General features: G+C 43.9%; 1 protein-coding gene across 4 annotated transcripts; it reads left to right on the plus strand.

The window, feature by feature from the left end:
- Nucleotides 1-267: 267 nt before the first annotated feature.
- On the plus strand, nt 268-14,763 carry SFPQ (splicing factor proline and glutamine rich). 4 transcript variants are annotated; one of them, XR_009279469.1, is made up of 12 exons: nt 268-1,004; nt 1,406-1,594; nt 1,689-1,990; nt 2,100-2,195; nt 3,448-3,644; nt 3,930-4,014; nt 4,308-4,425; nt 4,645-4,693; nt 4,774-4,895; nt 7,506-13,854; nt 14,135-14,209; nt 14,696-14,763. XR_009279469.1 is itself a non-coding variant. In XM_058856257.1 (11 exons), exons 1-10 carry the CDS (start codon nt 381-383, stop codon nt 13,828-13,830), a joined length of 1,803 nt encoding a protein of 600 aa, XP_058712240.1. In that variant the 5' UTR covers nt 268-380; the 3' UTR covers nt 13,831-13,854; nt 14,135-14,763. The 4 variants fall into 4 exon arrangements, 1 of the variants encoding a protein (XP_058712240.1); XR_009279470.1 differs by having other exon boundaries at nt 13,810-13,854; XR_009279468.1 differs by having other exon boundaries at nt 14,135-14,763.
- Nucleotides 14,764-15,065: the final 302 nt, after the last annotated feature.

The raw sequence follows: 15,065 nt of genomic DNA on the forward strand, positions 1-15,065 counted from the left end.
CGCGCTCCCGCCGTGACTTCGCCTCCCGCCGCTCAAACTGCCCAATCAGCAAGCGGGGGGTTAACGGATCGTCCTGTGCCAACGTCGGCGGTCAAACGCGCCAATGGACAGAGGACAGGCTCGTTACCAATGAGATCAAAGAGATGGCGTAATTGCGACACGCTATTGGTGATTTCACTTGTCAGTCGCCGCCGCCAGTGCCGGTGGTTGGCTGGCGGGGAGGAGGGGGCTTCCGGGGGCGTGGAAACTATATTAAGGGCGGACAAAGGCGGCGGCGAGGCCGTCCATCTCGCCGCCATTTTGCGCAGCGGGCGCTGAGGAGCAGCAGCCGCCGCGGCCGGAGCTGTTTTTTCGTCTCCATCTCCTCCCTCCGGTACACCATGTCGCGAGATCGCTTCCGTAGCCGTGGCGGCGGTGGCGGTGGCTTTCATCGGCGCGGCGGTGGTGGCGGCCGCGGCGGCCCCAACCATGATTTCCGCTCTCCGCCGCCCGGCATGGGCATGGGACAGAACCGCGGCCCGATGGCGGGCGGCCCGCAAGGCCCGGGCGGTCCGCCGGGAGGAGGGCCGAAGCCCGAACCACCGAAGCCGCCCACGTCCACCTCTGCTCCGCCTTCTTCATCCTCTTCAGCCTCCGCCACCACGGCGGGACCCACCGGTAGCCAGGCGGGAGCGCCTCCATCCTCTGCTCTTCCCGCGGGGCAGCAGCCACCGCAGCAGCCGCCGGTTTCGGCTCCCTCCTCGTCTCCCTCCGGTCCACAGCCGCAATCCAAGCCTAGTCCCAGCCCCACGCCGGCCGGCGGCCCTAAGAAAGGACAAGGACAGTCTTCCGGCGGCGGCCCCAAAGGACCGGGCGGCCCGCAGCAGGGGCCGCATAAAGGCGGCCCAGGGCACCGCGGCGGGCCGGGCGGGGAGCCGCGGGGCCGCGGGCAGCAGCACCAGGGCCAGCAGAGCCTAGGGACACAGCAAGGTTCGGGAGAAAGAAGCGAGAAGCTGTCGGACGAGGTGAGTCACGGCCACCCTCCCCCGCCCCCCACGTCCCTCAGGCACAAGATGGCGGCGACTCCGCGCGCCCGCGCCGCCATCTTGAGGGGAGGAGCGGGGCAGAGGCGGTGGCGCCTCCGCGGGACCCCAGTTGGTCTCCGGTGTCAGGGCGGTCCCGGGGCTGCAGTTTGCGTCCCATCGCGTTGCCCGGGGTTGCGGTTTGGGTTCCCTCGAGGTGGCACGGGACTATGATGTGGGTCTTCTCGCGGTGCCCCGGTGGTCCCTGGGCTGCGGATTGGATCCCTTTGCAGTGCCCGGGCGGTCCTGGAATTGCGTTTTGGGTTTTGCGGGGGTGCTCAGGGCTCCCCGCGATTCTGTGTGCGGCACTCAGTGGTGGTTCGAACTGGTCTGATTCTTTGTAGGGGTTTAAAGCGAACCTTTCTCTGCTGAGACGGCCCGGGGAGAAGACGTACACACAGCGCTGCCGGTTGTTTGTTGGGAATTTGCCTGCGGATATCACAGATGAAGACTTTAAAAGGCTGTTTGCCAAATATGGGGAGCCGGGAGAGGTTTTTATCAACAAGGGGAAAGGCTTTGGATTCATTAAATTGGTAGGCGTTCATGTTGTGTGTTTTTCCGTTTCGTTCTCGCGATGTGGTGATGTACAGCTTAGTGTTCTAAAACTGGGTTTTGCACTTCCCCTAGGAATCTAGAGCTCTTGCAGAAATCGCAAAGGCAGAGTTGGACGATACCCCCATGAGGGGCCGGCAGCTCCGTGTTCGCTTTGCCACTCACGCCGCTGCCCTGTCGGTGCGGAACCTCTCACCCTACGTGTCCAACGAGTTGCTCGAGGAAGCTTTTTCCCAGTTCGGTCCGGTGGAAAGAGCTGTTGTGATTGTAGATGATCGAGGTAGATCAACAGGAAAAGGCATTGTTGAGTTTGCATCAAAGCCAGCCGCGAGGAAAGCATTTGAACGGTGTACTGAGGGGGTATTTTTGTTGACAACGTAAGTACTTTGGCAGGATCTTCTGGTTTTAAGCTGAATGAAAACTGTAGCATTCTAGTTTTTCAGAATAAAGGCTTTTAGAGGAGTAAAACGAGTATTTTCTGTTTAGTACTCCCAGGCCAGTTATTGTGGAACCATTGGAACAACTGGATGATGAAGATGGTCTTCCAGAAAAGCTTGCTCAGAAGAATCCAATGTATCAAAAGTAGGCACTGTCTTTTGATATAAACAGGGTATTAACGATGTTTTAAATAATACTGTGTCTGGCATTGAGGAATATGGAAAATTTTTCAGAAACAGGCTTTTGATTCTTGGTTGTATTTCCAGTTCTTGGGGTTTTTTATGATTTTATTTTAAAGTATCATAATGATTTGTTTAGTGTATTCACCAAGTGTTACACAAGAAGTGTTCTACATTATATTACAAAGAAATAACTCGACAGATGGTTTTGGTGTATGTAGAAACTTGAAAAATCAGGCTTGAACTTTTCATGCTATTGTTGAAAGCTGTCATCTCCCTTAAGGCATGTCTTGGGTTGATGATCCCATGGGGAGTTTGAAAATTTACATTCATGGTTTGAAATGAGAAATAAAGTAAAATTTTAACTCATTCCATGATTTGTATAAACTTGTTGCATGTGGATTTGCCTTGTGAGCTGTCTGCTGGCATAAAGGAACAAAGAGTTTAGAGGAGTTTTAAAGAGTCAAGAGAAATCTTCCAAAACAGTAGGTTTGTGATAGAATCAGTATATTAAACTTGTTTGTTGTAGGAATTTTATATTTTTATAGGTCATGAAAGGGAGGATAGGGAGGAAGTTCTAGTCAGTCTTGCTTGGCTTAGAAAGGGTTCAAAATTCCTTGCTTTGATCAAAAGTTGGAAGTGGTTTAGAGGCAGCTTTGAGAGCAATGTGGATTAATACAGTATACCAAAACGTTTAAATACTTTTTATTGGTAATGTAGGGAAAGCTTTTGAGCTTGACAGTTTTGTTCCATACATTTTTGAATTTAAAATTTGAGTTTATTTATATGACAAACTGTTTGCCCTCAGGTGTTTTTGGAACTGTTCAAATGAAAGTGAAGGCTGTCATTTGCCTTTGACACAGAGTGCTTTGGCACTGGAGAAATCCACCTTGTTTGTGTTTGCTTGGGCAAAAGTCTGCCTTGTTTGAGGATTTTGCACCTGCAGTTGTCAGCAGTGAAGTGTCTAAAGGTAGTTAAGAATGAGGCAGTAGGACTCCGAAAATTTTCTTGGATATGATAGTGCAGGAGTCTGCACGTGTGCTGTGATAATTACTTGTGTTCAGTGTGTAAGATGCAGCACTTCCATCACAGCCAGTTGTCAGGTATTCTCAGGGCTCCCTTGATATTCCCTGATAATTCAGTTATTTTGCTTGTGATCTTGTATTGACCTTGACTTTCCAGGGTTGCCCACTCTTCAAGTATCTTCCTTTCTGCAGGGAGAGAGAGACTCCTCCCCGTTTTGCTCAGCCTGGCAGTTTTGAATTTGAATATTCGCAGAGATGGAAATCTTTAGATGAAATGGAAAAGCAGCAGAGAGAGCAAGTGGCAAAAAACATGAAAGATGCCAAGGACAAACTTGAAAGTGAGATGGAAGATGCTTATCATGAGCATCAGGCAAACCTCTTGCGTCAAGGTAATTGGTTCTGAATTCTTACTATCTTTTTGCTTTAAACACTGACTTAAATATATGGTTCTTCAATTGTTTAGTGAATAAATACATGCTCTGACTATGAACTTGAGAATTTCAGAGGTACAGAGAAACTAGAAGTTTTTGATATTTATCTCAGTGGTGTATTGGTAAGAACAGTGACACTGGAAGGTACTTCACTGCCACAGTGCAGCTGAGGCAGATCTAATTCAGATATAGTTAAAATGTGACATTTTGTTAAAAAGCTGCTCACAGACTTCATTCCTGCAGACCTCATGAGGCGTCAGGAGGAGCTGAGGCGTATGGAAGAACTTCATAATCAGGAAATGCAGAAACGCAAAGAAATTCAGCTGAGGTTAGTTTGCTTTCATGGGATTTTGTTCAAGTTACATTTATGCTTTTGTTTTTGCCAATTACTTACATATAAAAGTTTTTATTTTTCAAGAAACACCATTGATGCTTCAGTTTGTGTTTGTGAAATTGAACTGCTGTGTAAGTTTCTCCTCAAATATTTGAGCATCACAGAGTATGTTGTTTTTTTCTGAAGTGTAATCATTTAGTGCCTTTATGTTGCTGGAGCAAATGATGTTGGTGTGTGTTCAGTGTGCTCCATTCCTGGGGTTTAACAGTCTGCTTTGGGATGACCAGGCAGGAGGAGGAGCGTCGCCGGCGGGAGGAGGAGATGATGATCCGTCAGCGGGAAATGGAAGAGCAGATGAGAAGACAGAGGGAAGAGAATTATAGTAGAATGGGTTACATGGATCCAGTAAGTGACATCGTGGTGGGTTTGGGATATAATTACCATGTTCAGGAATTTTGTTGATGTATTTTCAAAATTGCTGTGTTTTGCTTCCTTTGGGTTGGAAATTGTTCTTGTGTTTGTGTATGAACAGTGGCAGCAGTTGGCTGTATGTGTGCTCTGTCTCCTGAAAAGTTTGGATTTTTTGGTTGATAATCCAAGTTAAAAATTGTTTTTTCTATGCAGAGGGAGCGAGACATGAGAATGGGTGGTGCTGCCACAATGAACATGGGAGGTAAAGAGTATTTTAAGTAATTACTTCATGTGGCTAACTTAAGAATTGTCAGAATATGATTATATATTTCTCTCTCTTAGATCCTTATGCTTCAGCAGCCCAGAAATTCCCACCTCTGGGAGGTGGTGGCGGCATAGGTTATGAAGCAAATCCGGGAGTTGGCCAAGCAGCCATGAGTGGTTCTATGATGGGAAGTGACATGGTAACGTATCCTGTGGTGGCTTTAGCTTAGCACAAGGGAGTTGTTGTGGTTGGGAATGAGTTCTCCAGTGTTCGGATGGTTGTGGAAATGTCACTGTTAACTGCTGACTCTCTTGTCAGGTGTTTAACACAGGACAACGTGGCAGCGTGTAGCACTAGAGTAGTTGATAACCTTTATGGTAGCTTACACACTCAGAAATTGTAAGTGAATTCAAATGTGCTCTTCAGCATATTTGCAATTAACCGACTTCATTGGACTTTGGAAATTCTGCGTCACTGTTGGGCTTGGAAGGATTTTTTATGAATTCTAGAGAATCTGACAAATTTCATAAAAATACTTAATGTGGTAGCTTTTCAGTAATTTGATGTTCTGTATTGATGGACAAGAGAGATTTTTTTGTTCTCCTTCCCAATGTGTAACACTGTTTTGGCCCTTCCAAGCCTAGGTAGGCTGGATGCATGTTGGTCTAGGTGTGCTGTTCAGTCCAAAATCTGCGCTGAGGTCTGTTCCTGCAGCAGATTAACTTAAGTAATCAAGGGTAAACAGCATATCCCTCAGTCTGTGCTGATGTTGCTGTAGAAGAACAGAAATGCTGGTTTTTAGCTTCAGGCATGTTCCAGCTATCCTGGACTATAGCCATTTGTGGTTCCTGTCTCCCAAAGGAATGATAAGCCTGGTGTGTTTTCCTGTGTTGGGCATGACACAAAGGTAGAGCCTGTTAAAGCTACAGCATATCTCCTGTTCAGAGGTATGTTTCCAAACTGTACTAATTTCTGGCACACTACATGTGTGACTGGGCTTGGAGCCTGCTTGGTGTTCCTACACTGAAACACCATGGATGTAGATTACAGAAGTGCTTAATGGGCAGGATGGGAATCTCTTGGCTTAGGTGGCAATAAACCAGTGTGCCTTCACCCTTCTGAAAGGGTGTACACTTGTAGCACAAGCTGAACTAAATGAGTTTTGGGTGGGTTTAGGCCTCTGGCTTAATGAGCTGAGCTACCATAGTAGCTTGTCAGATACCTTCTGTTTTATCTTTTTGGGGAACATATCTTTGGAATGGTAACTTCACAGAGCATCATTGATTCAGTAGATAGTGCTGTTGGCCTAAAGGTATCTCAGTAACTTACTGATATGTAAGCAGTTCCTGAGCTTCCTGTGAGCAGTTAGGCAGTGTGTGGTGGTACTATGTACATTTTTCTGCTGAAGACCATGGTACAGGTGCATGGTGAACTTGTGTAGTCCCTGAAATGTGATCTGGTCAAAAGAAGTGACAGTGAGGTGGATTAACTGCCTTGAGTTTCTTAGGCTGGGGATCTCTGCCACACAATGCTGTCGCAGTTTCTGGGCTGATACCATTAAATAGAGCTGGAGATGAGCTGAAGCTGCCATGAATTAGGCAGAAATAACCTAAGTAATATTTGTGAAAGTCCTTTCTTGAAAGGGTTGATGCTGACATTCAGAAGTCAGGAGCTCTCAAGTGTGCATTTTCAGTTGCAGATACTTTCTGTAACTAACCACCTACCATTGTTCTGTTACTCGGTAGTGGGAACCTTGGTTGAAATGAAAATTTAAAGCTCTCTTTGACCTCATAATGTGTAAGTTCTGTAGATTGAATGCTGATCACACCTAGTAATACAGTAACTAAACGAAGTACATACAACTAGAGAGGTACTAGTAAATAGACCTGAAGTCTGCTTTATTGCAGAGTAACTTAGCTGTTACACCTTGGTGTGAAACCTTTCAATTGCTGTGAAGCTGTGAATTTTTCAAGAGCTTGTGGTGAAGGTGGGGTGGGAAGGGAGATACTGCCTGGATGCACACAACCCTCTGTGCATTGCTCTTAACTGGAAACACTGAATGCTTGGAACACGTTTTGCATCTGATGCAGCACCAGCAGCTCTGGATTACGTTGGGTTTGAACAAATGCCAGTCTTTGCTCGAGCAGTTGCGTTGGTTAGGTAGAGCACTGGTCAGTAGCTTTTTTCACATTTTTTTTTCTTCTTGCAATGCAGTAGTGCTCACAATGAGTTTTGGTACTGCCAAAGGCCTCTGCAGTTTAGTCAGCAGACCGTAGTCTTAACCCCATCTTGAAAAGCACATGGTCTCTAGACAGCACATGCCAGTTCTGGTGAGTAGGCATTCTGTTACATTTGATGAATGTCAGCTCCTCCTTCAGCCAACTGGAGCTGCATTCTCTCATTAGGCTTACTTGGAAATGACAGTGATGTAATCTGAGCTTTTACTGCACTAAAGGTGAGAAGTTCGCAAGCTATTGCATTAACTTGGTTGAAAATTTTGCTAGAGCTCATTTGGAAAAGTTGTTAATTCACATCTGCACTAATGCTTACCTTTCTAGCACTGCAGGGAGGATCTGTTCTTTGTAACAGATGTATGAGAATGCATCAAGTGGGAACATACCTCAAGGCATGTATTACAATAAACTAATTTTTAAATTACCCTTTTTTCCTTTCTATGTTCCCGGTACCTGTGGATCGGCTCAATGGTGATTGTATCGACGAACCTTGACTACGGAACCTTCTAAAAATATATACTTAACACACATGGACATCAACTACTTATAATGAACTGTTAATTCTGTTCCAATAGCGTCCTGAACGCTTTGGGCAGGGAGGTGCGGGGCCCGTGGGTGGCCAGGGTCCTAGAGGAATGGGGCCTGGAGCACCAGCAGGATATGGTAGAGGGAGAGAAGAATATGAAGCCCCAAACAAAAAGCCCCGATTTTAGATGTGACCTGTAGTTTCATTCCAGTTTGTTTTTGTCTGTCTTGTTTAGACACCGACTTCTTAATTCTTGCATTTTAGTAAGAAAGCTACGTTTTTATGGATGTTAGAAACTTACTGACCTAATATTTGTAAGTGGTCTGTTTGGGCGAGTACAATTTAATTATGTAATGCAGTGTTTCAAAATCAAATTTAGCTGTTTTTTTGATGTATAACGTCCCTAACTTGATGGCAGTGTACCTTGTGCCACTGAATTCCCAAAGTGTACCAACCTTTTTTTTACTGTGCTTCAAATAAATAGAAAACTAAATGTAGTAACTCTTCTTGCTAGTCATGGTTAACGTGGGAAACAAGGCTGAATACCACACCTGCCACAGTAACCTGAGATCCTCGAGCTGAGGTCGGACCTAGACCAGGGTGTGGAACTGCAGTGAAGAGTGAGATCTCTTCCCACAGTGCCTCTCTAGCCAAAGATTGGGTTAAATTGTAGCCGAACTTTGCAGTAGGTGCAGATTTTTTGAGCAGTAATTGTGCTGCAATAAGGAAGCAAATGGAAATCTTAAAAATGCTGTAAGATACATTATTTAAAGCTTCACTGCAAGCAGTGCAGTAATGAATTCCGTATTTTAGCTATGGGTGGTGGGATGGTAGCACTTACCACCCTGGCAGTTGCTGCTTGGAATCTTTTAAAGACTTTAAGCAGAAGACTAGCAATGGTTATTTTAAAATAAATTCATAGAATGCCTTGTATTGGCTGACTTCCTCACTAAAGGATTGTTAATGTGATATTTATATGCTCTTAAGCTGTTTTGAGATTACAGGATCTGGCCTTGCTCCATATTGTACACCTGCCTGAAATTGCTTGGCAAAAAGACCAGAAGTGTTACTTGAGTGATTAAGGTTAACTTGCTTATGTCCTCGTGCTAACAGTGGACTAATCTGCCTAGTTGAGAATACAATCATTTGTATTATGGGGACTGCAGGAACTATTCTTAAATTGTGTAGCTGGTGGGCAAATCCTAAAATCCTGTATGTAAAATACAGCAATCAGCTTGCTTGCATGATGGTTATCGCTCTTTTATTATTGATGTTTGGAGATAATGCTTCAAAAGTAGTATCTGAATCTGGAGTTTTAAGAGTTAATACTACACAGTGCAAATAAACTCCCTTTAAGGTTCTTTTTGTAGAAGATCTGATGAATTCGTTAGTTTGCTGTTCATTTTATTAAGCCCCAGAAAAATTTCAAAGCATTCTGGACTCATTGGTAAAGTAGTTGCTTTGCTTATTATTACAATGTACCAGGTAAACTGGGAAGGTTGACTTCCCAGGGTCAAATACCTCAGTGTTAATGCAGGATACATCAACCTGCTTGGCACAAAGTAGGTAAACTTAGCTTGGCTGTACCTTCACATGATCCCCAACCACCGGAGTTTTGTGAATAGCTTTAATCTTCCCAATATCCTTCCATTCCTTTGTGCTAAGCATTGGCTAATTCTAAATTTTCTGCTAAATTTTCCCTGTGGTTAAAACTTAAGTGTCAGAATGCAGGGTTTTAGGGTACAGATGTCTGATCCCTTTTGAAGTACTGTTACCCTTAAATGATGGAATAGCAAGTTGGGAAGGGCTGATACAGATAACACTGATGTGGAACATGAAGCTCACTAAAGAGTGATTCAGCTTGTTTGGTGAATGCTTTTTGTTTACCCAGAAAAGTTTGGGGGTTGATAACATGCTACAACAATTAATTACTCTTGAGGAAGAAATATCAAATTGGCAGTTCCTAAACTGCAGACCAAGTATTTGGAAGTTACTTGTATTGGATAGTTTACAAATGAGCAGTATCGATGCAATTTGCATTATTGAAGCGGTTTTAAACAATATCTTTTCTGGAGGGTGTTCATGGGACACCCTCAAAAGGTGAAGGTGTCCAAGGTGGGGAATTCTGAACGTGAACATTAAATTAATTTTTTCAGTTTATTTTTCAGATTACATGTCATTCTTTATTAAAAGAGATGCTGGTGCATATCCTAAAGTATGTTCTTTTATAGTTCTGTAACTTGGAAGAGAGAAGGATGCTGCTGTCTTTGTACCTTACAGAGCTTTTCTTTGGGTACCCCTGTTTTGTACGTAAGCTACTGTTGCTAGGTATTAAAATAGCTGAGCTGCAAAACCATCATTAGTAAATATATTTGAAAGATTTGGCAGTTTTCAAAACATCTGAAAGTTTGGTTAAATCTGGCTTTGTTGTAGCTGCATAAGCAGAATTTCTAAAACAAGTTCTGCTTTGACTATGCATGTACTAAACAGGCATATGATGAACTAGCCAACTTCTTTTCAAGACCTTTTAAAGATAGTGTCTTAAAAGCTGGCAAACATGTCAACTTCAAAATGTGATAAAAGTTACTAAATGTGGGAGGCGAGAAAGTGACATTGCTTTGATCTGTTCCTATGAGGTTTTGGACTTCTTTCATAAACTCAGATTTATATAATTAAATCTTCTAAAATAAGAAAAGTGCTTTGCTGGTCAGACCAATTTTTGGATGGTCTGGATCACATAACATTTTTTCTTCTGGACTTGGAGGACATTGGCTGTTGCAATTTAGCTTGTTTTATCAAAATTGAGCCCATTTTGACACTTGGAGCTCTAAAAACTGCAGCAAGTAGAAACTGGTATCGTTACACATATGTCTTCACACTTTCTCAGAAATGAATACGGAATAATCTTACCTTCTGGTGTAGATATATTACACTAATCATTTGTACAGATGATGAGAAATTGAAAATGCTTTTGAGATTTTGTGGTATTTTTGTGGTAGACAAATTCTTGGCTTCTCCTTGGCAACCATTTACTGTGGCAGCAAGTTTTTGCTGGAATTTGAGACTGCAATTTACACTTTAAACTAGTGGCCTGCTACATAACTGCACTTAGCCAGCATTTCTGCAGTTCATAACTGTGAGGAACGTAGTACCACAAATGGCAATGGACATTAGGACCCGGATGTAGTATTCCTGCTTGCTCCAAGATTCTCATTGCCGACTGCGTACAGGTAGGTAACAAGCAATATAATATAACTTGGTGACTTTCTATGTAATCTTATACTGTGGGTATTCTGACATCACACTTCTGACTGTGGAATTACAGTGCAGCACTCCATACCTGTATGCTGAGCTTGCATCAAAGCTGCGTGGTTTTCGGTTTGAAGCTTTTGTCTCGTTCAGAGACAACAAGTAACTACTGTGGTTCTTAGATGAGGATTTCCAGACCCGATTCCTCTGTACATACGACTTGGCTTGGGTGGATTTTTCTTATTTCTGATGTAACGAAGATATTCTTAAATGAGCACTGTGGGGAAGAGGGAATGTGATCTTAAACTCAGCTGAGTAGTTGACAAGGTGCTCTTAGTGCCTGGAAAAGAACACGTTTAAACTTTCTGTAGTGATGAAGTGGCCCATCTGCAGTTCATCCGTGTGTAGAGTCTTGGCTTGGTGGGAATGTGTTAGTAACCTCTGCTCTTGCCTCATGTGTGCTATGTGAGAGTCACCTCAAGCTACGGGTACAAGCAGCTCTGAGACTGATCCAGAATATTTTTGAGGACATAAATGAGTGCTTGATTGAATATCCCTGTGAGTTTCATTTATTGGACATTGGAGTAGTCTTTATTTTAACATTTGATTGACAGGCCTGATACATTCCTCTGCTTTAATTGACAGTGATGAGATTCTGTACTTCTGCCTTGTAGAGTCATCTTGTTAGTGTAATGTACAATTCCATTTCTCATCAGTCTTGGGATGTAATTCGAAACTCTTCATTACTAGAACTCCTGACTGTAGTGTTCCAGGATTAACATGCTTACGTTGCAAGACATCCAGACATGCTGATCTCCAGCTCTTTTGCATTAGCTCTTGAACCTGAATTTCAAAGTCCCTTGTTCCAGTGAATGATCTGGCTCTTGTCTGATACTCAGTTTATTTCACAGGTGTTGTTGTAATGTGTTTTCCCTTACTCTGCAAAGTTCTGCTTTGCAAACTTGTTTCTGGTATTATCGTCACTTCTGGACCCTTCTTTGTTACTTTCCAGGCAGGACTCTTGCTGGTGAACAGGGATCTGCTGGACAACATTGCCCTCTGCTATAGCCACCTTTCCATGTTCCATTGAACCCTTGAAGTAGCAGGCGCACCATAAGATAATGACAACAGGTCTTTGGTTATACCATAGTGAGTGTAACCCATGCCAGCTGGTCACACAGTGACACCTTGTCACAAAGTCAGTTTGGCTTTTCATGATGGTTTACCTGTGACTTGAATCCATTTTGTGATGGCTTATCCTTACCTGGGACTGGGATCAGTGCTGGCAGCCAGCCACTGTGCTGTCAGGTAGCAAAACTGAATTAGTGATCTTAAACCATTGCTCAAGATCTGACCTAAGTTTTTCCAGTGTGCTCTGGATACTTGACCTGCAGGAATGTCTTGGAGGGGTTACTGGCACATCTGCCTCATTCTACGTACTCGAACTAAGCAGGTTTTTGACACTCTTGGAGCAAGCAATTTGTGATGGAACCATGGGGCTCAGACCAGTTCTGGCTGCAGTAATGAAACTTGGTGTGGTAGCAAACTTAAGTCATGTCTGCTCTAAGTCAGTCTGTAAAAAGTGGGTACAAGAAATGATATTCAAGTGCTTGCATTGTGTTTCATCTTGGTTTTATCTGTGTGTGAAATACACTTTTTCTCAAAAGCTTACCTGAAACTCAGAAGTGTGGTGTCAGAATACATCTGCGTACTGCTAGGCCCTCTGAGCAGAGCCTGGTGCTGGCAGGAGAGCACAGCACAGTGTGGATGGGGCTTTATTGTAACATTAAGCATACAAAGTGTTGATTTGCTTGCAGTTCTCCCCATAGCCAAACACTGAGGCCTGTGAGTAGTTTTAGGACTGGAGCAGTAATGGGGTTGCATGTCTCTGTTAATCATTGCCAGCTGCAGTGACATGATCAGGAAGGCCAGTGTTCTGTTCCATTATGTTCAATGAGGCTGACCATGTTGGGAAGGATGCATCCAAGTATGCTGCTCTGGGGAATCACTTGGCTTCTTCCTCTACATCAAGTTTTGGAATCAGCTAATTAGATTCAGATTTTTTTCACTCTCCATACCAGCTAGTGGGGCTGTTAAATAGCTGCTGCTTGGAAAAGGAAAAAAGGGAGGATTGGCCTTCTCCCACCTCTGTCATTGCTGCTAGGTAATGATTGACACGTTAGGACTTGGCTGTGCAATCCCACAGTGGTCTGTGAACACCCCATCTCTATAAATGTTGCTTATGAACACCAGTACTGAAGAGCTAATTGGGGAGGGTTGGGAGGAGTGTGGCTAGCAGGGAATCTGCAGTTTTCAAAGGATGCACAAAGATATAGTATCCCTTATGCATGGTGTTTGTTGCTATGGCAGAGAAAACAAAACGTGCATAACTCTCCTGCTCCCAAGGGCTGGGAGGAAACCCAGGTGGGTGGTGGGTTGGAGACTAAAACCTGGAGTTGTCCCTGCCTTGTCAGGTTATGCTGTGCCCATGGTGGGATCTGCCTCCCAACTGGAGCTGTGCAGAGCCTTGCACCACATCCCCAGCTCTCACCGTTGAAGGCTGCCCTCAGCTATAGTAAAGGGGGGTCTTGAGGAGGGAAGAACCTTGCTGAGGATAAAAGCAGTGACAGTGCCAACCTCTAGTGTCTGCCTTTGGCTTCTGAAGCACTTGTTGGACTGTAGAACATGAGGGCTCTAAGAGGCCAGGACCACTGCACTCCCTCAGGAAGGGGAAGAGAGGGGGCATTGCTACAGGAGACAAATAGGGTTGTAGAGTTGAGGCAGCTGACAAAATTAATGCCTTCACATAAGGGATAGTATACCTCTGGCTGCAATCAAACATCACTGTGCTCAGACTGGGGTTATGGTTTGTGCTCAGGGTGCAGTTCTTCTGGCAACTGCCTGCATAGTCCTTCAGCTCTTGATGAGTGTTTAGGCTAGCCTATTTCTGCCCCTTATTCTTCCATTTAATAGCTTGGAATAATTGCTAAGTTCCCCCTCATAACTAATCAGTCCATGTATGTTAAAACCTTCTTTTTAAGTTAGTTTTGAATAGTCACAATTTACTGTGTATGACTCTAATAACTTGAGTTGTTATCCTTTAGGTGAAGATGAAAGCTGAGTGACACTGGAGTGCTCATCCATGGGAAGTAAGTATTGCTTTTTTGTCTTGGATGGATGACATAATAAAGGTTTTTGGGCACCTGAGTATCTTTGAACTGGGGAACACTGGGAACCTGGGACAAATGGATACATTAAACGTGTAGGGTAGAACACAGTCCTTTCTGTCACACTCTGGGCTGGAGCACCCTGACTCTGCCTGGGCTTGGTATCTTGACAGCAGCAGCTAAAAATACCTTTCTAGACGTGGGTTTGTACAAAAGATTACAAAACCACTGTGGGTATAATAACTTGGGCATGTTTTTCCAGTTGAGGAGTCGAACATGAGCACATCCAGCACGGTACCCAGTGGTGCGTGGAGGGACCAAGGGAACAGGTGGACAAGTAAGTAGTTGGTGTCCTTACACTGGTATGAAGGATCGGTATCCCATCACCTTGTGCTGGGTTATGTAATTCCAGCCTAAAACATGTGATTAATCTCAATTTTATGTAAAGTTTCTGCATCTTGCTTTTGTAGAGCCAAAATGTAACCGTTGTCTGAGGCTTTTCAGCCCTGCAGCAGCAAATAAATTCTGTCCTTTGTGTGCTGCAGGTGGTCAAACAAGAAATGACCATGCCTGCACTCAGGCTACAGTTGGTGATTGTCAGCATGGGAAAAGAAAAATAGAGCAGCTGCTTCTCAGATGTTAATTCAACTAAACCTTGTTAAAAAGCTATTTGCTGAAATATTTTAACATTGAATTTAAAAAATAACCTGGTGTATAAATCAGTATGTACAGGAGCACAGCAAATAGTAGTTCAGGGAAATAAACCAACTTATAGAGCTGGAATTAATGACATTTTCCCTCTAATTTGCCACTAAACTACAAGGGGATACTTCAGCTGTTTAAAATCTTGTTTGAGGAGCAACATGCTGAGTACCTTAACTTGGGAGTCACGGGTAAGTAACAGTAGACCTGTAAGGTGTGAAGCATGTGGGATTCAGTGGGTAAATTCCTATTGAATCCTCTGTGGTTTGTCACTGCTGCTCCTTGCTGTGGGGTAGGAAAACACACAAAGCCATATCTGATCTTAAAAATATATTAATTCTCTTAATTTAATCTCTAATCTCATGTGAGTACTTGAGAATATATGGCAGGCACATGGCCTGTGATTCTGAATGGTGATTGTGTCATGTAGTTTCTGCTGTTGTTTTCTGTGTTTCTTTCAGAATCATCCTAACTTGTGTGCTTTGCACTTG

Source organism: Poecile atricapillus, chromosome 24, assembly GCF_030490865.1.
Source record: "Poecile atricapillus isolate bPoeAtr1 chromosome 24, bPoeAtr1.hap1, whole genome shotgun sequence".
Classification (NCBI taxonomy): Eukaryota; Metazoa; Chordata; class Aves; order Passeriformes; family Paridae; genus Poecile; species Poecile atricapillus.

Bases quoted from the DNA above. Each gene is read 5' to 3' on its own strand.
- SFPQ (XM_058856257.1), top strand. From the start codon at position 381: ATGTCGCGAGATCGCTTCCGTAGCCGTGGCGGCGGTGGCGGTGGCTTT. The intron at 2,196-3,447 runs GTAGGCACTGTC...TCCTTTCTGCAG, and splicing joins AAGAATCCAATGTATCAAAA to GGAGAGAGAGACTCCTCCCC. The intron at 4,896-13,809 runs GTAACGTATCCT...GTTATCCTTTAG, and splicing joins CTATGATGGGAAGTGACATG to GTGAAGATGAAAGCTGAGTG.